This window comes from Panthera leo, chromosome C1 (genome assembly GCF_018350215.1).
Source record: "Panthera leo isolate Ple1 chromosome C1, P.leo_Ple1_pat1.1, whole genome shotgun sequence".
In the NCBI taxonomy this organism is placed as follows: Eukaryota; Metazoa; Chordata; class Mammalia; order Carnivora; family Felidae; genus Panthera; species Panthera leo.
Window position 1 is genome coordinate 205,377,102 of NC_056686.1, and position 21,522 is coordinate 205,398,623.

The window sequence follows — 21,522 nt, forward strand, 5'->3', positions numbered from 1 at the left end:
ACTGTTCATCCTTTGGCTTCTAGCCATCCTACTGGGTATGAAGTATGGGGTCTTGTGGTTTTGATTTATATTTTCCTGGTGGCTAATGATGTTGAGCATCTTTTCTTATATTTAGTAGCCATTGTATATCTTCTAGAGAAATATCTATTCAGATCCTTTGCCCATTAAAAAAAAATTTTTTTTTAAGTTTATTTATTCTTGAGAGAGAGAGACAGAGCATGAGTGGGGGAGGGGCAGAGAGAGAGGAGGAGACACAGAATCCAAAGCAGGCTCCAGGCTCCACGGTGTCAGCACAGAGCCCGACGCGGGGCTTGAACTCACAAACTGCGAGATCATGACCTGAGCCGAAGCTGGACTTTGCCCATTTTTTAAATAGGATTGCCTTTTTATTATTGAGTTGTACAAGTTCTTTATATATTCCAGGCACAAGGCTGTAATCGGATAAGAAATTTGTAAATATTTTTTCCCATTCTGTGGGCTGTATTTTTACTTTTTTTAATGTTCATTTATTTTGAGAGAGAGAGAGACAGAGACAGAGACAGAGAAAACAAGTGGAGGAGGGGCAGAGAGAGGGAGACAGAGAATCCAGAGCAGGCTCCAGGCTCTGAGCTGTCAGCACACAGCCTGACATGGGGCTTCAACCCACAAATTGTGAGATCATGACCTGAGCCGAAATCAAGAGTAGGACGCTTAAGGGACTGAGCTACGCAGGCGTCCGTCCCTGTGTTTTTACTTTCTTTCATGGTATCCTTTGAAGTATAAGAGCTTTAATGTTGGAAGATACATTTTCCCCCCTTCTGTTGCTTGTGCTTCTGGTGCCACATCTGAGAAACCACTGCCTGATTCAAATGACAGTCCTGTGTTTCATTCTAAGAACTTTAGTTTCAGCTCTTACTTTCAGCTCTTACTGGATCCATCAGAGTTCATTTTTATGTGATGTGAAGAAGGGATCCAACCTCATTCTTTTTTTTTTTTTTAATTTTTTTTTTTTTTTAACATTTATTCACCTTTGAGACAGAGAGACAGAGCATGAACGGGGAGGGGCAGAGAGAGAGGGAGACACAGAATCAGAAGCAGGCTCCAGGCTCTGAGCCATCAGCCCAGAGCCCGACGCGGGGCTCGAACTCACGGACCGCGAGATCGTGACCCGAGCTGAAGTCGGACGCTCAACCGACTGAGCCACCCAGGCGCCCCGAACCTCATTCTTAAGTAAAATGCTCTGTCCTCTGAATTAGTAGGTTATAGACGGAGACTTACTGTGGAGACTTGGTTTCCGGGATCTTTGGGGGCCGACTAGGCAAAGCTGGGAATCCATAGGGCAGACTGCCTCAGCTCTGCTCCTACGGCCTTTCAGTGGACCGAATTGGACCCACTGTTTATCTGAGACAGTTTTCCTCCCATAAAGCAAACTGATTATGGACTTAATCATATGTACAAAATATCTTCAACCCGTGGACTAGCGTTCAACTAAATAACTGGGAACTCGGATGTAGCCTGGTCGATACATAAAATGGACCTTCCCAGTCCGCGACTTGTCAGCCTGGCCCCCGTGTACATCTCCTTAGAGCTTAGTTGATTTCTAAGCAAGGACAGTAACAAAGACTCCCCCCTGATGTGCTACGTCCGCCCTGCACACAACTGAAAACACATCAGCCTTTTCCGCAGAAGAGGGTACACACCATGTGAGTGATTTTTACTCTTCTTATCTTCTGTGATATCCTGTCACTTAAATTTTTTTTAATGTTTTTACTTATTTTTGAGAGAGAGACAGAGCACGAGTGGGGGAGGGGCAGAGAGAGAGGGAGACAGAATCCGAAGCAGGCTCCAGGCTCCGAGCTGTCAGCACAGAGCCTGACACGGGGTCTGGACCCACAAACCACAAGATTGTGACTTGAGCCGAAGTGGGATGCTCAACCGACTGAGTCACCCAGGGGCCCCTCCTGTAACTTAAATACAGTGATATAAAGTTTTTTAATGTCTGTTATGACAGAATCAGAAGGAAGAAAATATAAATAGTTGCTTTAACATACGTACAGACACAAAATAAAAAAGGACTATTCCCATTACAGCGCTCCTTCCTCTGACGGGTCACGTAGCTGTAGCTGCATTTATTTTCCTGAGTGGAGGCTATCACTACACATGACATAATCTTGAGTCAAGGCACAGAGTCCAGTACCGAGCAGTTCGAGATTGAAAACCTTAAATGTGGTCTCCAGTGTGTGCTTTTTAGTCTCTCCCACATCTACGGAGTGCCAGACTCCTCTGCCCCTTGAGTCCTGAGGTCCGGGCCTGGCTGCTTTTGCTAACAGTGGTTTTCCCTCTAGCAAAGCACTCTTGAAATAGTTGTTGGTTTTTTTTTTTTTAACTTTAAAGTTTTTTTTTTTTAAGTTTATTTATTTTGACAGAGAGAGAGAGAGAGCGAGCAAACAGAGGAGGGACAGAGAGAGAGGGAGGGAGAACCCCAGGCAGGTTCTGCCCTGTTAGCGCAGAGCCTGATGTGGGGCTTGAACTCAAACTGCGAGATCATGACCTAAGCTGAAATTAAGAGTCGGACACTTAACTGACTGAGCCACCCAAGTGCCCCACTGTCGCAGGACTTTTACCTCAATGCCCGAGGTTCGTTGTCCCGCTGCTTTGAAGAATGAAGAAGTGGGCACTGAATGAGCAGCAGGAGGAAGTTGACTGGGGATAAGATCAGAAAGGAAGAATGGTAGGAAAGCCGTCTTTACAGAGAGGACATTGGAAAGTGAATGGCCGCGACTATAGGCGAGGGCCCTTGTTTCTTATAAGGTTCTGGTCACCGCCCGCCTCTCAGGTCCTACCCTTGCTGGCTGGATAAGTCAAGGTGCTGCGTTGTCCAGTTCTGATTGGCCCGATTCCACTGTGTGAGGGGTGGTCTGTGGGCACATCTTTTCCCTACGGGTGACACCTAAAAGTAAGTCTGCTACTTACTTTTTAGTCAGGTCTTGAGTCAGATTCCTGAGGGGAACCTGAGGGGGAGCCGGTGGGGTCTGTTACATTCTTAAGCGGAACCTTAACGCCTGAGGGGGTTTGCTGTGGTCGGACACTCCCAGCATTGTTCCAGAAGATGTGTTTTCTTCCCTACCGGGGGACCTCAGGTCCTAATCTTTCCTTCTCTGCCTACTGAATCCTACCTATTTTTCTTATTGTACCACTCCTGAAATAGTTGTAATCTTCCAAGAAGAAAACCTTGGTATGTCAGTGTTTATGTTTACAAGTTAAAACGAATACCTCTTTTGCTCCCAAGGCACTTAACCCGTCTTCAATTTAGTGAGCGAGTAAGCGTGTATTTACCTGTTTACCTCTTTATCCTTGTTAGATTGTAATACCACTTGAGAACAGAAACTATCTTTGTATTTAAAAAAAATTTTTTTTTTCAACGTTTCTTTATTATTGAGAGACAGAGACAGAGCATGAGCAGGGCAGGGGCAGAGAGAGGGGGAGACACAGAACCCTACGCGGGGCTCCAACCCATGAACTGTGAGATCATGACCTGAGCTGTCAGCACAGAGCGCGACCCACAAACTGCAAGATCATGAACTGAACAGAAGTCGGATGCTTAACTGACTGAGCCACCCACGCGCCCCGTTTTTTGTATATTTTAAAGAGTGCTTAGTAAAGCACTTTGCGTGGTATTTTTTCAATGAATATTTATTTGTTGAACGAATGCTGAAAAATAAACCCTTCTTATTAAAGAAACATATTCCTTCAAAACAACATCTCCCTGTTTTCCCTCCCTGTCCCCATCCCTCCCTTTCCTTTCCCATCCCTCTCTCCCTCTCCAGCCCTCTGCTATTGAGAACCTCCTGGGTATCCAACAGTGTGTTAGGAACACGATAGTGAGCAAACATTGTGTCCTCATAGCTTCTGCTGAATATGCTGACAAGCTTCAATGACAGGGTCCTCTTTAAACTTTATTAGTTAAAGTGATTATGCTCTTTACAGTAAACTCGAAACAAATAGGTGTGTGACATTTGCTTTTCCTTAATCCTCCCTCTTAGGCCCCAGAGGTGTCTGTTTTATGGTTTGGTGTGTATCCTTCTCGTCCTGAATATCTACCTGTGTAACATTTGTCTAGTATTAAAAAAAACTACCTCTTTTTAGCCTAACGATATATTGCACATATCTTTACACACCCATGCCATATAGATCTAACTCATTTTTAATGACTGAATTATATTCCATTTTATGCCTATTATATTCCAGTTTTTGTTTTTGTTTTTGACGTGGGGCGCGATCTCATGATTGTGAGTTGTGAGATCCTGACCTGAGCTGAAATCCGACGGTTAACTGACTGAGCCACCCGGGCGCCCTATGTGCCTGTATCTTAACTTAATCCAACTCATTCTGTTGGCGGTCAGGTAGATTTTTTAAATGGCTTTTTGCTGTTACAGTTCTCCTACGTATCTATTTTTTGTTTATTTATTTGTACTTCTACTAGCCTTTTTTGAGGCATGGATTATCACGAGCGAGGTTCGTGGGATGTTGGGTGTTCACCAAAGATTGGGGAAGTTACACTGTTCGCTAAGAATCATAATTGCACATTTTTCATGCCTTTGCATTTATGTTTTATTTTTTTTCTTTTCCACCATCTCAGCAAGTCTAGAAAAATTTGAAATTCCAGTAAAAATTCGTTTGAGCCCTGAACCGTGGACCCCCGAAACTGGCCTGGTGACAGACGCCTTCAAGCTGAAACGCAAAGAGCTTAAAACACATTACCAGGCGGACATTGAGCGGATGTACGGAAGAAAGTAGTTCTTCTCTCTCAGCACCGTTTGCTACAGGGAGCTCAGATCAAATAGGAAAATACTTGAAGCGCGTGTCTCCAGCTGTGAGGCAAACCCCATTCTTCGTATTAAAGCCTAAACTGTTACTTCTCATGACGTCGCCATTTTTACTGACAGGATTAGTAAAACATTAAGACAGCAAACTGGTGTCTGCCTCTTCTTTCTTGCCCCTTTCCAACTTACCACCTAGGACTGCACTTGTCAGCATGAGGACTTTCCGAATCATTTTGGGGAACGGTGATTTTAAAACCTCAAGTTTTTAAACATGATTTATATGTTCTGTATAATGTTGAGTTTGTAACTTTTTAAAGTTTGGATGTATAGAGGGATAAATAGGAAATATAAGAATTGGTTATTTGGGGGGCTTTTTTACTTACAGTATTTAAAAATGCAAGGGTATGGATGTGAAATTATGTAAATTCAGACGCTTATGAATCAAATCATTGTTGAACAAAAGATTTGTTGCTGTGTAATTATTGTCTTGTATGCATTTGAGAGAAATAAATATACCCACGCTTATGTTTTGAGAAATTGAGACCTTGTGAATATATGCCTGGCAGCGTCTTCTTTATGTATTTATTTTTTATTAGGGAAACAATGCAGTTTGGTTGGTGCTGCATGAAACGAAATAGCACTAGGGCGTTAGGTTCAGTAGCAAAGAAGAAAACACGGCAGGTGTAGCACCAGTGGATAATTAGTGTCCAGTGGCTGATGCTCAGAATGTTCAGGGTCTTCTAGGTAGCTTCGAAAATAAGATATCTTAGCTGGGGTTTTTTGTTTTTGTTTTTTTTTAAGAGTTGGAAGCAATCCTAAAAATCGGGGTGGAATTTAAAACACAAAGCATAGAAACCTATTCTTTATTTCATCGATCATATGTACGCTGAGTTGTCTGTATTTACAGCACATCAATCCTGGAAGATCATTCTGTCCACTTCTGGACTTTGAGTCGAGATGTGTAATCCTGTCTCATTGCAAAATTAGGGTGTTTTTCCTCTTGATCGTTTGCACTGGTTGTGTGTGGGTGTGTGTGTGTGTGTGTCTGTCTGTTGGCAGCTTATTAAAAAAGCACCTTACCCTTTCTGTGAAACAGAAACTGAGAACATGTAGAATGCTTCTGATACTGGCATTCTGACTAAGATACAGGAGAATTTAATTCACTTTATACCGAGGTGACTTAAGATTTAATTTGTAGGTGTTTTATGTTACTGTAGGAGTTATTTATTATTCCAAAAACACTGCTTGTATGATAACATAGTAAGTCTTTTCGTGTGTGTTGCTTGCCTAGTGTTATTTGAGCATTTATCAAGAGTAATATTGCACCAACGAAGGAAGAGGTGTTCAAGACTTAAAAAAAAAACATAGGTACCATTTTTTTTTTTTAATGTTATATTGGTTATTTTCTTGTTTCTCAGTTACTTTAGGCATCAAAAGACAAAGAAAAAAGGACAAAAAGTTCTGAATGTAGATCTGTGTAGCATAGTGGGAGTGTTGAGACCCAGGGCCATGTAGCTTTTGGTCATGTCACATACACGTCATGTTTGGGGATACTGCAATACGGTGTTGTGTTTTGAACTTTTTTCTTGTATTTGTGTCTATTTGTATTCTGTTTGGAGTGCATTTCTCCTTGTCATAGTTTAAATTTTCATAAAGTTTGGGAAAATTGCCAAGAAGTTAAACCATGAAAGAAATGAAATGGAACCTATCAGGATGTTGGGAATCTAAAAATGAAAGTCAGGGTGGGTGGAGAATTTGTTTCTGATGCTTGATCTTTAGTAGTAGTATTTGCTTTCAAATGACTTGAAGTTGTACTTAGAAAAAAAGGGTCAGTGCTTCAAAGGAGAGAGAACAATATAATTGTGACTTCAAACAGCTTCAGGTGAATGTGCAGCTTACCCCTGATTCAGAATAAAAGTTGTTTCTTTTCGGAAGCATCGATGAAGGCTGGTTTAATCTGCATCTACTTCCGTTTTTCTTCCATTTTTGATGATTCCTTTGAATCCTAAAATCCCAGATGCCGGGTGTCATGCCACAGCAGAATGTGAAATTAAGTGAGGAGAATCCACTTTCAAACAAATGACTCTGTGATATATTTTAAAAATGGTATATTTTAATATCACCCTTTCAAAAAGAACCAGTTGGTGTAAAAACCAAAACAAAAACCCAACAACGAAGATTTTGTTATAGAAAATACCGGCTTAGCCAAAAGATGCCTGGGGAGAAAAACTTTGAAGAATTTCAGAATAAGTTGCTAAATCCAATACATCTGAAAATAGACCATAGACCCTAAAAGAATGATTCCAAAGAACTTGTTTTCTGGAAGGAAGTTACAACAGAATTCTTCAGCCTTTCCTGTTACAGTAAGTGGAGGGGTTTCTAGAGGGCAGATTTGTGGCTAACTCCACTCCTCCTCTCGCCCGGCTTCCGCAACCTCTCCTGCTGGGATTTTTCAGCTGCAATTAAACAGGTTTTTACTGACAACAGAACAAAACTGAAAGTGGCCTCTACTTTATGAGTACTGCTTGTTTTTAAATAATGGATCTGATATCCATGGTGTTCTCTAAAGCTTGCAATTTTTTCAGCCATGTTTAAAAAAAAGATTATCCTGGAATAACTTTTTGCTGGTAAAATCACAACATTTTACAGTTTTTAAGCAGTTACTCCCTGGGATACAACTTTAAAACGACAAAATAAAATCTCTGTGTGTGAGTTCTTTCTTTTGTAAGAGTATTAGGTACATCGGTGATGTTTTAAAGGGGATTCGCTTTTAACAGTATACGTATTGGGCCACACTGAAATGTAATGTGTCCTTTCTCTATACTTAACAGTTGGTTCTTCACTGCGAGTTCATTTTCTGTGTATTCTTGGTTATTGCTGTTTTCCGCCCGGGGAAGTGTACATCATAAGCAACGTAGCTTCATGGTACAGACTATTCATTTGTAACTTGATACGAAGTTTGAAGAATAAAGATAAGTAAAAACTTTCTGATATTAAAACTCAATATTTTGTTTTATTCAAAAAAAACTATAATAAAGTCAAATGTTAATTGACAGTCCTGAAATACTTGTTGTAAAAGGAGTTTGGAGAATTTTCTTTCTTGGCCTAGCCAATCCATTTGAAGGGAACTAAGACACATTTTTTTTTTAAGTGTTTATTTTTGAGAAAGAGAGAGTGTGAGCGGGGGAGGGCCAGAGAGTGAGAGGGAGACACAGAATCCGAAGCAGCTCCAGGCTCCGAGCTGTCAGCACAGAGCCCAACGCAGGGCTCGAACCCACAGACCGGCAAGATCATGACCTGAGCCGAAGTCGGACGCTGAACCCACTGAGCCACCCAGGCGCCCTGGGAATGTTTTAATCTTAGAAATACTGCTCTTAATTGACTTTGTTTCCTATAGCATTCTTCTCTTCTCCCCTTCTCTCACCCTTCCTGATGCCTCCTTTCCATTACGGTTTTGACTCCGCAGAAGGCGGTCCTGATAAAATGTGTTCTACACTTAGAATATTCACATAACATGACGTGTTGAATTATTAGATAAAATTTGTGTGTGTGTGTGTGGGGGGGGATTAAAAGCAATGTGGCATAAATCAAGGTTTTATGCCAACATTTAATCCTGTAATTGTGGAAGAATTCCATCCTGCCATGATGTCTCAGAGACCGACCCCTCCCTGTCTTCAGCGGCCACTTGATGTTTGTTTCTGATGAAACCCCAGGTGTGTGGACCTTTAGGCTAACGTAGCACTTCTATAAAAGCAGGTGGTTGTATGGAATCCTGCAACTGTAACAAAAAGGATCTAGCAGCTTCATTGTGTTTTGCATCAACTTAGATATAATGGTGCCTCATTTCTGTGTCATCAACTTGGCTCATGTTGTTATTTTAAACATTAGTCGCTTAATACTTGTACCACACTAAGTAACAACTATAACTTTAGGCTAAGGTAGGTCGATACTGTCATGGAAAGATTCTTCTGCTAGAGCATCTACGTACACATGTACAGTCTGACTTAAGTGATAGGTTATCAGTCTGACTGCCTCCCGCCCCCCAAACAAAACCAAAACCAAAACTTGTCTCTGGTTCTAATCCGTCTACTTACAAGCATGTATGCTCCAAGGGCACTTCTGTTTGGAAATCCCCTCTAACTGCAGGCTCTTAATAATGGTCCATGGTTCCCTGAGTGGGCATTCTGTAACTTTTCTGGAGGGAATCAAATGTTAACAAAATTGTAACCACAATGCGCGTCTGTGTCTGCGTCTAACGTTACATGCATTTTGCAAGTTCTGACTTTTCCTAGCAAACTCCCATTAACATCATTGTTTACGGATAACCTTTGAATAATACTGTTGAGTTGGTGGGATTCTTTCGGAAGCAACTTTTCCATTTGGCGATGCCTTGTTAAGTTAATCCTCGGTTCTTTGTGGAGAAAAATGACTCTCCTGCGTGAGTTCTAGGTTATGCAATAAGATGTGTCCGATTGAAGCTTTTCCTGAACGGATTACTGTACAGAATTAAGGTATCTCTCCAATAGTTTTTTGATGCTGAAAGTTCTTCTGCAGTGAGTGCTTTTTAAGATTCTCTCTTTAGAATGTGTCCTCTGGAAAGAGAGGGTTGAGTTGCAAGTTTACCCCACTGCCTGCCCTCACAGGGTTTCTTCATAGAAATCTCCGTGTGAGCTTTTCTGTTTAATCAAAGGCAAGACACAAGTGAAGATTTTCCTACGATTTCCTACATTTGTGGAGTCTCTCCAGTGTAAATGCTTTGATGTTGACTAAAAGACGCATTATACCTAAAGATTTCCCCAGTTTTTCACATTTTTTTTAACTTGCATGAATGCTCACATGTTGGGTGAGGAAGGGGCAGTCCCTAAAGACTATCGTATTTTACAACCCGAGGATTTCCTACCTGTTTGATTTTCCACATGGTAAGCCAGGAGTACTCTTAACTTTTTGATCTCAGGATCTCTTTACAATATGAAAGAAATTACTGACAAAATTATCGAGGACCCTGGAAAACTGACTTATGTGGCTTATATCTCAGTATTTTAAAATCACAGACTTTTTCTTTCAAAAGTGTCTGTGCTTTACTATGAAGCCTGGAGAGTTTTAAAATCCTTCACTTTAGGGGCGCCTGGGTGGCTCAGTCGGTTAAGCATCTGACTTCGGCTCAGGTCGTGACCTTGCGGTTCCCGGGTTCAGGCCCCGCGTTGGGCTCTGTGCCGACAGCCTGGAGCCTGCTTTGAATTGTCTCTCTCTCTCTCTCTCTCTCTCTGCCCCTCCCCCACTCACACTGTGTCTCTCTCAAAAAGAAACATTAACATTATTAACATTAAAAAATTAAAAAAAAAAATTATTCACTTTAGTTTTCCCGAATGACCATAGTCCTGTTGAGAATTTTTAAGTGCGAGGCAGGAGTCAGGGGGTCATGGGGAGGGGTGTATATGTACCTCCTCCCATCCCTGACCCCGACTTCCCACCGGGGAGAAACATCGTAGCTGTGAAATATTTGCTCTGGGATGCCGCACAGTTCCCTGGCCTTCATCAACACAGGAATGAAAAAACCTACCACTATGTGGCCCAAATCATTTGATGCCCCAGATTTCCAAATTTTATTTATAAAAGCCTATAGTTCCAATGCCCTTAACGCTTTGTTTACTCTCATGGCCGTATTCTGGATGTTGTCAGCCCTCAGAAGGACCCAGTGTCTGAAATGAAGACTGAAGGTCAGAGGAGATGGGCGGATGGCTTTAACAGAAGGTCTGGTGGGGATCAGGGGATGGGCACTCAGGCTGGGTTGGACAAAGACTGTGAAGTTGTTTATAGTAACCATCAATTGGAAACACCCTGACTGCCCTAATTCTAAACAGCTAAATACCATGGAATACGCATTTGATTGATCATACAGGCAACTTCTTATATCATGAAGATTATTTCCTATTATGAATTATTTGGGGGAAGAAAGTTGGAATGAAAATTAAGAGGCACTTCAGGTCAAAATTGTGTGTGTGTGTGTGCGCACGTGCGTGCATCTGCGTGGTATGTATATTGCATAAAGAAAAGCCTAGCAAGAAATGCGCCCACCTGGTGGTTGTGAAATTGCAGCTAACTTGTTTTTCTCCTTATGCATTTCTTCACTAATTTTTTTTACAATGGCATTACTACTATCATAAAAAATCCAAATTTGTGCGAATAGTTTAAACCTTCTTTATTTTTTCTTATCCCAGCAAAATCAATAATTTTTAAAGCTTTTTATTGTAATTACTTTTAAGTTTATTTTGAGAAAGAGAGAAAATCCCAAGTAGGCTCTGCACTGTCAGTGCTGAGCCTGACGTGGGGCTCGATCCCATGATTGTGAGATCGTGACCTGAGCTGAAATCAAAGAGTCAGATACTGAACCAACTGAGCCACCCAGGTGCCCCTATATGTAATTTTTTTTTAATTTAGAGAGTTTGGGAGAGGGGCAGAGGGGAGAGAGAGAGAGAGAGAGAGAGAGAGAGAGAGAGAGAGAGAGAGAGAACCCAAGTAGACTTCATGCTCTGCATGGACTCAGGGTTCCATCCCGTGACCCTGGGATCACATGACCTTAGCCAAAATCAAAGAGTCAGACGCTCAACCCACTGAGCCACCTAAGGAGCCCCCAAATCAATGATTTTTCAGAAAAAAAATGTCTTGAAATTGTCTCATGTTTTGGCAAAAACCAGAAACTTCTTTATTTTGTAATCTCATTGTATCTATATCAGTGTACCGGTTTCCTGGGGCCGCTGTCACAGAATACCACAAAGTGGGTGACTTACGACAAGAGAATCTGTTCCCTCCCGGTTCTGGAGGCCAGAAGTCTGAAGCCAAGGGATGCTGGCCTGGCCATGTTCCTTCTGAAACCTGTCAGAGAATTCTTCCTTGCCTCTTTCCAGCCGCTGGTGGCTGGCCATGACGTTTGGCCTTCTCTGGCGTGTAGATTCATCTCTCCAATCCTGCACATGTCATTTTGTCTGTCTTCACACCGTCCTCCTTCTGTGTGCATCTGTATGTCCAAACGTCTCCTGTCTGTAAGGACACGGTCAGATTTGGGCCCACCCGAGTGACCTTATCTTAACCTGATCATCTGCAAAAACCCTCCCTCCAAATAAGGTCCCATGCTGAGGTGCGAGGAGTTAGGACTTCAAGATACGTTTTGTTTATTTATTTTTATTTATTTATTTATTTATTTATTTATTTATTTATTTATTTATTTATTTTTGCGGGGGGAGGACCCAATTCAACTCATAACCCATTTTTTTTAAAGCGTTCTTCAAATTATACTCTTGCTTATCAAATTTGTTCTCTTTGTCTATCTTTATAATGCCCTATTTGAGTATTGCTTTATCTTCTTGCCTTAAAAGTCTTTCCTTCCCTGTTTTGTATCTTTATTTCCACATTATCAATCCTCTCGGGGACTGCTTTAATATTCAATTTGGATTTGCCTATTTACGTGGAACTTTTGTTTCCATACAGCTCTTTTCAAACATTTTTATGTATATTTGATAGATGTGTCCCCTTTTTAATGTCGCACTTTATCAGTATCCGGTCAGATGGTATACATTTTTTCAGACCACTCATTTACAAAAATGTAGATAATTGACTAATCTTTTAAAACAGCTTTCTTGAGAAATGGAAAATTCAGAGAGGCACTTGCCTCTGATCTTTTTTTTTTTTAAGTTATTTTTATTTATTTTGAGAGAGAGAGAGAAAGCAGGGGAGAGGCAGTGAGAGGGAGGGAGAGAGAATCTGAAGCAGGTTCCATGCTGTCAGCACAGAGCCTGAGGTGGGGCTCGAACTCACAAACCATGAGATCATGACCCGCTGAGCCACCCAGGCACCCCCTTTCCTCTGATCTTCTTCCTGAAAGCTGCTCAGTTTATCTTTGCCTTTTTGTGTTGTTTTTGGACGATTTTCTGATTCTGGTTCTTGCCACGGGGTGCCATGCCTGTCACCCCTCCTCTCTGCTTCAAGGCAGTGTCATCCCTATGGGAGGATGGCACCAATGTCCTTTAGAGACGTGGCCTGTGGCTCCGTCCCTGTTGGCACACGCTTTAAAAACCAAAACAAAACTTGTATTTGGAAGCAACTTCAGTCATAAAGATTGATATCCTAGGTGTTAAAGAATTGCTTAGTTAACATAGGGAATGGGTGCTCGTTATAAAATTTCTAGCAATTCAGCAAAATACACTAAAAATGAAAATCCTTTTTATACAGAGTTTTTAGGGAGCTTGTTATGGGCTGAGTTACACCTGCCCACAATCCATGCACAGAAGCCCTGAACTGACCTCAGGACCTCAGAGACAGGTATTTGGAGACAGGGCTTTTAAAGATGTAATTCAATGAGGGGCACCTGGTGGCTCAGTCGGTTGAGCGTCCGACTTCGGCTCAGGTCATGGATCTTGTGGCTCGTGAGTTCAAGCCCCGCGTCGGGCTCTGTGCTGACAGCTCGGGGCCTGGAGCCTGCTTCGGATTCTGTGTCTCCCTCTCTCTCTGTCCTTCCCCCGCTCACACTCTGTCTAAAATAAACATTTTTAAAAAATTAAAAAATAAATAAATAAAAATGTAATTCAATGAAAACAAGGCCCTTAGAGGGAGCACTAACCCAAAATGGATTAGTTGCCCTTGTAAGAAAGGGATTGGGACAGAGACGCACAAAGAACACCATGACAAGACAAGCAGAAGGAGAAACTAATGCGGCCAACACATTCATCTCAGCCTTCCAGGGGCGCCTGGGTGGCTCAGTCAGTTAAGCGTCCGACTTCCGCTCAGGTCATGATCTCACCGTCTGTGAGTTCGAGCCCCGTGTTGGGCTCTGTGCTGACAGCTCAGAGCCTGGAGCCTGCTTCGGATTCTGTGTCTCCCTCTCTCTCTGCCCCTCCCCTGCTGATGCTCTGTCTCTCTCTCTCTCTGTCAAAAATAAATAAACATTAAAAAATTAAAAAAAAAAATCTCAGCCTTCCAGCCTCCAGAATTGGGACAAAATGGATTTTTATTGCGTAAGCATCCCAATGTGTGGTATGTGTTATAACAGTCCTAGCAGACAATACACAACAAAGTTGGACCATGGTGTCTATTGTGTAACTCGCCTTTTTTTTCATTGATACATTGGGTATCTTCCTGTGTCAGAATGCAGAAATCGACCTAAAAAACTGATCTTTTTAATGGCTACACAGTTTCCCGTAGTATGGATGTATTAATCGTATCAATGTACTTAATCATGCTTTCATTACAAGGCATCTACGTTACTCCAGTGTTTGCCACTAGATTCAATGTGACCACAAAGAGCCCTTAGTAACAATTTTGGGCATACGTGGAACCCGCTAGAGCAAACCTTGGAAGTTTTGCAAGCTATCCAACTGTTACTTTGTTTTGAACGTATCTATCTGGACTCCTGGGGTAAATTTCAGTTCCCGAGGACACAGGGGGCTTTGGCAATTCTTATATTCCACAGGTCTAGCATACTATTCTTTCTTCTAGGAGGTTCTGAGTAAGTGTTGGCTATAGTATCATTTTCACGAATTAGCCTTGAGTCCAGGTTAAAATGCAGGGAACAAGGAGAAAGACGGCGTGCAATGCGACCTGTTGGGATTTGGGTCACACGTTCCCTCCCTCCCTCCCTCCCTCCCTTTTCTCCTTGTTTATAAATAATAATTTCATATGCCTCTTGAGTCACTTGTGAAATTCTTTTGCTCTGTCCTTTCCCAGGGATACACTAATAATGAACGAAATAAAAATGAAAACAGTCCCATTCATCAAACAGACGTGCAGGCGTTTGCTGGGGGCCTCACGGCAGCCTTGCCTTCGTGGATCTTGCCTCCCTCCTCCGCGGCATTGACAGGAAGCAGCAGGGGCTGTGGGGGGGGTAATTGATGCCGTGTCTGCGACAATGGTCTGCCACCCATTCCCCTCCTGTGAATCACCAGCCCTGTGATGCCGTCCACCGTGTATGCTGACGCGCCCCAGCCCTGCGGCTTCCTGTCTTCCCAAAGTGACGATGGAGCCTTTCTCCTAAAGAACCCTGGGAACCTGCTCGATCAGGACATGCTATGTTCACAGGTGGGGGAAGTGACGGACCCAGACTCACCGCAGCAAGATACCCACGGACAACGGTCACTGGTGCGCCCTTGATGTCAAAATTGACTATGGATATGGGAAGAAGAAGATGGCTTTTGGATGTCAATACTGGGAACGAGAATTGCTTTTTTGAATTTCCTGATGGGTCTCCTCTTACCCCCCGCCCCCCGCCAAGTCCTTCCTCTTTATTTCTTCTGCTTTAAAGATACAGGAACACGATGTCCCTTTTTATTAGAAAAACCTCTTGAGAAACCATGCCCTGGAAGACGCTAACGATTCTCACACTTGTGAGTCCTGGAAAAATAATTCTCCTATTAGTTAACACTGAGAACTTGCCACGTGTGGGGTGCACGTTACCTCCACGACTCCCCATGACAGTGCCACAAAGACGGGTGTCCCTAGTCACCCTGCTCGACAGATGACGAAGCTGAGGCTTCCACCGGTTAAATGAGCGACAGACGTGCGTCAGGAACCCAGGCGGTGTGAGGCACAGTGCAAACTAGTGTGTCGATTCCGATCTCCTGGACTTCAGACTCAGTTGGTTTGTGCCTGCAGGGTCGTTCCGAGCTGTCCTGCTGGTCCTGCCTTGTCGACCGGCTATCCTTACCCCAACCTCTCATCCCTCCCTGCCCCACTACCTTAGTGGCTCCTGCGGCTCACCTGGGCTCCCACCCTTGCCTGTCTGAGTCTGCGCTGGAGTCCGAGCATAGCACTGACCGTCTGCTCTGGACAGTCAGTGAAGTGAGGACAACTCAGCGGATGGCTTACTGCGCGCCTGGCTCTGTACCGGCTGCTTTATACGTGACCGGGTGGAAATGACCACGCTGGATGTGTAACAGCGGGGACATTGCCATATGCCTCGGACGGAGTTTTGTTAACTCTGGCTGAGAGTAGGCAACCTAGGTATCCTGTTCCTGACATGTAAGTCGTGCCATTAATTTCTCTTTCCCTTTGCGTGTGAAAATTATGACCCTATTTTCCATCCAAAGGTTTCCTTTTTCTTTCTTTTTTTAATGTTTGTTTATTTTTCAGACAGAGAGAGACAGAGCATGAACAGGGGAGGATCAGAGAGACAGGGAGACACAGAATCCGAAGCAGGCTCCAGGGTCTGAGCCGTCAGCACAGAGCCCGACGTGGGGCTCGAACTCACGGACCGCAAGATCGTGACCTGAGCCGAAGTCGGCCGCTCAACCGACTGAGCCACCCAGGCGTCCCTCCTTTTTCCTTTTAAAAATAGCTTTATTGAAGTATCATTTATACACCAGAGAATTCACTTATGTTAAGTGTGTCATTTAGTGATTTTTAGTGAATTCATAGAGTTGGGCAACCATCGCCAGCCACAGTCCAATTCTCGAACATTTCCTTTACCCCCCCAAAGGTGCCTCAGGTCGATTTAAAAATCACTCTGGGGGTTCCTCTTGCCCCCTCCTGCCCTCTGCCCTGGACTTTTAAACGGTTTCCCAGGGAGGGAGGAGAATTTTCCCTGTGGCCGCCCGGGGCCTTCTTTCTCTGTTAGCTCTAGCCGGGGTGTGTGACATATCTGCTCGGGGCCCGGATGTTGGTTCTGCTAAGCAGGTGGCTTCTGATTGATGTCGGCTCCCCCAGGGGACCCTCAGACGCCTGCAGCCACTCCCCTGACAGCCTCGTCCACAGCCTCCAATACGGGGCTTCCTATGGGCACAAGGACCCCCGCCGTAGCCCCAGCGGGAATACCACCCTCTCTCCCTGGCCTCTCTGTGAGGCCTTTCCACCTCGATGGGGAGATCCTGGGGGAGGAGAAGAGAGCTGGCATGTCCTCAGCTACTCCTGGCCAGCCTTCCCCGGGCCCACAGTTAGCCCAGACCTCCCCTCCCTGCCCATCTCCGCCGGGGGGTAACGGTGGTAGGTGGGGTTGCTTCTGTGGCTTCTCCTGACTCAAGAGGTGGTATTGTCCTCTTCCCGTTGTCCCTCTTCAGGTCGCAGTGCCCCTGGAGTGGTTTGCCACTCCGGCTGCTGAGTGGGGGTGCCGGTGAGGTATCAGGGCGCCGGCCACCTCGTCTCGGGGGACAGTCTAGCGACGGCTTGCCAGGTTCCTCCCTCTCTTCGTGAGGACCCTCAGCCCCGGTGGGATGAGGGAGTGATGGATTCGGGGACCAAGGGCGCTGTGAACGAACTGGGCCCCAGCACCAACCAGCCGCGTCATACGTGGCTTCTCTCTCCCAGGCTGACTTTCCTGGACATACTAAGAGCGGAACACTGCTTGTGAGGATTCCATCATGTACCACATAGAGGGACTTCTGGCAGCGTCTGGAAGACATCCGTGCTAGAGACACGGTAGTTGGACCTGAATCTATGCAGTTCCCACGGCCCTCTTCCGGGCTGGATTCTGTCCTAGAGCCTTGCTTCTCTCCCCATTGGTCAGAATCCTACACATCTTCCAAGGCGGAACTGAAAACTCTCCTCACTCCCCGAACCTTCATTCCCACCTCTGCCTTCTCACCGGCTTGTCCTCCTCCTTTGACCCTTTTTTCTCTTCCCATTTCTCTCTTGCCAAAAGTCCTATTGCCTGCTCCTGGCTCCGTGGATGAGACCTGTTCTCGGCTCTTTTCTGTCTTTTTTGTTTTGTTTGGTTTTTAATCTCTTGAGTTTGGGACCTGACTTTTGGGAAGTCCTGTGGATTTTCTTTTCCGAACCGTCGTAATGAATTTTCTGTTTGCAATCGTTTACAAGTTGTCGATAGCTCTTATTTTGGTCTATGATTTTCTTCTTTCTTCACATAACATCCTATTTTTGTTTCCTGGGTACAGTTGCTAATTAGAGCTTTCGTTTTTTTGAAACTTGTCTCTAACCCAATTTTTCTTTACAGTGGTGGGAGTCATTTAAAAAATGGTCTCCGGGGCACCTGGCCGACTTAGTTGGTGGAGCATGTGACTCTTGATCTCAGGGTATGGGTTCAAGCCCCACGTTAGGGGTAGAGATTACTGAAAAATAATAATAATAAAAAAAGGTCTTAAAATAAAGTTGTCTTTATCCTGAAATGTCATCCTTGTGCCCATTCACATCGGAGTGTGAGGCAATAAAAAGGTCCTGTATGTGGGCAGGACCCGTCAACTGGAGGGGCTTGCCTCTGCAAGGTTGAAGTCATCTTAAATGCTGGAATGCAGATATGTTGCTAGTGGTGCCATTTGGTTTGTTTTCAGGAGTCCCCTCTAATGATTAAGTTGGGGCATGGGGAGGGTGGGGGCAATGTTTGGAGTGAGCACAGTGGGCAGACCTGTTCCTTGTACACACCTTCATTTCACTACCTCATCTTCCTTGCTGTGTCTGAGTCCTGAACCACATCAGAGGGTTTGGCTTTTTTTCTGGAATGTATTCCACATAGACTCGAGGTTGTGATTTCCTTTGATATTCATTTTAACGGCACCCCCATCCAGCCTCTGTTTTCCAGACATTTGTTGAATTCATCTCAACAATAGCCCTTCTTGTATTTTCTTTACTGTCGTGGGCTTACGTTCTTTAAAATTCTCTTGCTACCATTGAATGGGAACTCAGGAGAGGGAGGCATTAAACACACATATTCAATCCTCCGTCGAGATGGGAATTCCTGCTTTCTCTCCTCGCTATTTAATTAACTGTTCAAATCAGGATAGTTTTCTGTTTGTGGGACTAAATTTCTAAAAATGTAAAACTGGATTATAATCTAGAATGGGGAGGGGCGTCTGGGTGGCTCAGTGGCTTAAGCATCTGGCTCTTTGTTTCGGCTCAGGTCACGATCTCATGGTCCATGAGTTCAAGCCCCACATGGGACTCTGGGCTGACAGTGCAGAGCCTGCTTGGAATTGTCTCTCTCTCTTTCTCTCTCTCTCTCTCTCCCTCCCTCTCTCAAAATAAATAAACTTAAAAAAAAAATAGAATTGGGGACGGATCATGTTTGATTCTTTATTTCGTGGAGCCTAGCCCAGTATCTTTTATGTGATATGTGCTCAACATGTATTTATTGATCGCGTCAGCTTTAACATGGAAACCTGCCACTTTTCTTTTTTTTATTTTTTTTCAACGTTTTTTATTTATTTTTGGGACAGAGAGAGACAGAGCATGAATGGGGGAGGGGCAGAGAGAGAGGGAGACACAGAATCGGAAACAGGCTCCAGGCTCCGAGCCATCAGCCCAGAGCCTGACGCGGGGCTCGAACTCAACGGACCGCGAGATCGTGACCTGGCTGAAGTCGGACGCTTAACCGACTGCGCCAGCCAGGCGCCCCATGAAACCTGCCACTTTTCTGCCTGTTTCACATTTTTATCTGTCCTTACTAGTGTAATTTCGCATAGAATGGACTCACAGATCTGGGAGCCATTTGGATCTCCCTTTTATGGCCTTTTATATTTTTAGTCTTGACTCTGCTCTTTTGCCAGCTTTGAAAGTGATAAGAAAATATAGTAAGTGCCCTATGTGGAGAGATTCATATTCTGTAACATGCCTTCAAAGTTATCGTCCTCTTAGCTTACTTTCCTTCCAGGGAAAAGCATCTAATTATCCCTTAATCTCTCGCTCTTGTTTTGTTACTGGGGGCAGTAGGTTATTTCCTCCATAAGTTCCAGAGTTTTCCGAGTTGGGGGGACACCCTTCCCTCCTTCCGCATGGCTGTGAACGAGCGTGTCCCCTCTACACGCCCTGGCTTACTCTGGACATTTTTCCGCTCAAAAGAAAACTAAATTGGTGGTTTAATCTCATCCAGATAAAGACCATCAAGCAGAGCAGTGTGATATGGTCCTTAAATCCCACAGGTCATGTTTCTGGCAAAGAGCCGTGTCCTGCAACCATCATTCCCATGATGTCCAGCTTACGCATCATCTAATGCATGCCATTCTCTTGGTCTTGGAAGGTTCCAGCTTAATTAACATTGGAGGCAAACAGTCTTTCTTCTACATCGCAAAGAGTTTTAAAGTACATCATGGAGACTTTTTCTCATCAAGGCTGTAGAGGAAGAGAAATTGCCTGCCCTGCCCTCCCACCTCCCGCCCCCAGGGGGAGACAGCTGGTCCAGGATGGAATCAGCTCAGGAGGAAAGCTGGAAGTGAAGTTTCATACTTGGGAAAATTCACTGCAATATTTTGCCCCTTTGTGCTTCCGTGACCAGTAAAACGACCCCGTTAATTTACAACAGCAATTCCCACCTTTTGCAGAGACCATCGCTTCACCCACCATTCAACACATTTGGAATGAGACAGCACAGTGGAAAAGACGTCGATCTGGGGGGGGGGGGGCTAAGAAGGTCTCGGCTTTGAATAGTAGCTCAGCACCATTTTCTGTCCGTCTCTTATTGTAGTAAAATACACATCAAATTTAGCACGTTAACCACTTCTACGTGTGCGGTTCGGTGGCACGAAGCGTGTTCCCAATGGGCCGCCTTCACCGCCACCCATTTCCAGAAGGCTTACATCTTCCCAAACTAAACTCTGTCCCTGTTGAACACTAACTCCCCATCTTCCCTCCCCCAGCTCCTAGCAACCTCTCTTCTATCTTTTGTCTCAGTGCCTCGAATTTGCCTGCTCTCAGTACCTCATTTAAACCGGATCATATATATTTGCCCTTCTGCGTCTGCCTTATTCTACTCAGCACCACGCTTTCAAGGCTCACCATTCTGTAGCTTTGTATCAGAATTCCATTCCCCTTTAAGGCTGAATAAGAACCCATTTTACGTTTATACCACGTTTTGTTTCTTCAGTCAGCTCCTGAGCATTTGGGTTGTTTCCCCTGTTTTGTTACGGTGAATAATGCTGCTTTGCACGTCAGTGGACAAATGTCTCTTTGAGTTCCTGCTTTCACTGCTTTTGCGTGCATTCCCAGAGGTGGATTTGCTGGATCCTGTGATGATTTTGTATTTAACTTTTTGAGGAACCGTCAAACTGTTTTTCACGGCATCAGCGTCATTTTACAGATGAGAAGACTTAGGCTCAGAGAGGTTAAGTGACTAGCCCAAGGTCACAGAGCTGGCTGCTGAATTTAGCTGGATGTGTCTGTAATGTGCCCTCGGGGCACATAAATAGGCTCCATAAATAGGCTCTTAATGATGTTTGATCTCTTCCTTTCTCCTTCTGATGGTAATTCAGGTCTAACTGTATTTGAAACCCGCCCCCCACTCTTTCTTTCATTTCTTTATTGATATCAGGAAAACAAACAATCCCCCTAATCTTGGCCAAAGGGATTCAAGAGCCTTTTCAGACCTCAGAAGTGCAAAGCCCCTTTCAAACAATGCACGTGATTTCATTCAAATCATTGTTCTTTGTTGACCGTCTTTTCCCTGGCAGACTCTGATGGCTGTTGTTAGTGGATCCTGAGAAACTTAACAGAAACCCATGGGGAGGGGAAGGAAAAAAAAAAAGAGAGAGAGGTTAGAGTGGGAGAGAGCCAAAGCATAAGAGACTCTTAAAAAGTGAGAACAAACTGAGGGTTGATGGGGGGGTGGGAGGGAGGGGGAGGGTGGGGGAAGGGTATTGAGGAGGGCACCTTTTGGGATGAGCACTGGGTGTTGTATGGAAACCAATTTGACAATAAATTTCATATATTGAAAAAAAAAATAATAATAGTGTTTGGGGTTCTGGGGCACCTGGGTGGCTCAGTCCGTTAAACATCCTGCCTTTGATCTCAGCCCAGG

The 21,522-nt window shown here is 44.2% G+C and overlaps 1 protein-coding gene across 2 annotated transcripts in view; it reads left to right on the plus strand.

Moving 5' to 3' along the window:
• ACSL3 (acyl-CoA synthetase long chain family member 3) overlaps positions 1-5,343 on the plus strand; it is a 74,559-nt gene extending 69,216 nt beyond the window's left edge. For both annotated transcript variants that reach the window (XM_042950301.1, XM_042950300.1), the window contains one exon: positions 4,619-5,343. In XM_042950301.1, the coding sequence (XP_042806235.1) occupies positions 4,619-4,776 (158 nt within the window). In that variant the 3' untranslated portion in view covers positions 4,777-5,343. The remainder of the gene's footprint in view (positions 1-4,618) is intronic.
• The last annotated feature ends 16,179 nt before the right edge of the window (positions 5,344-21,522 follow it).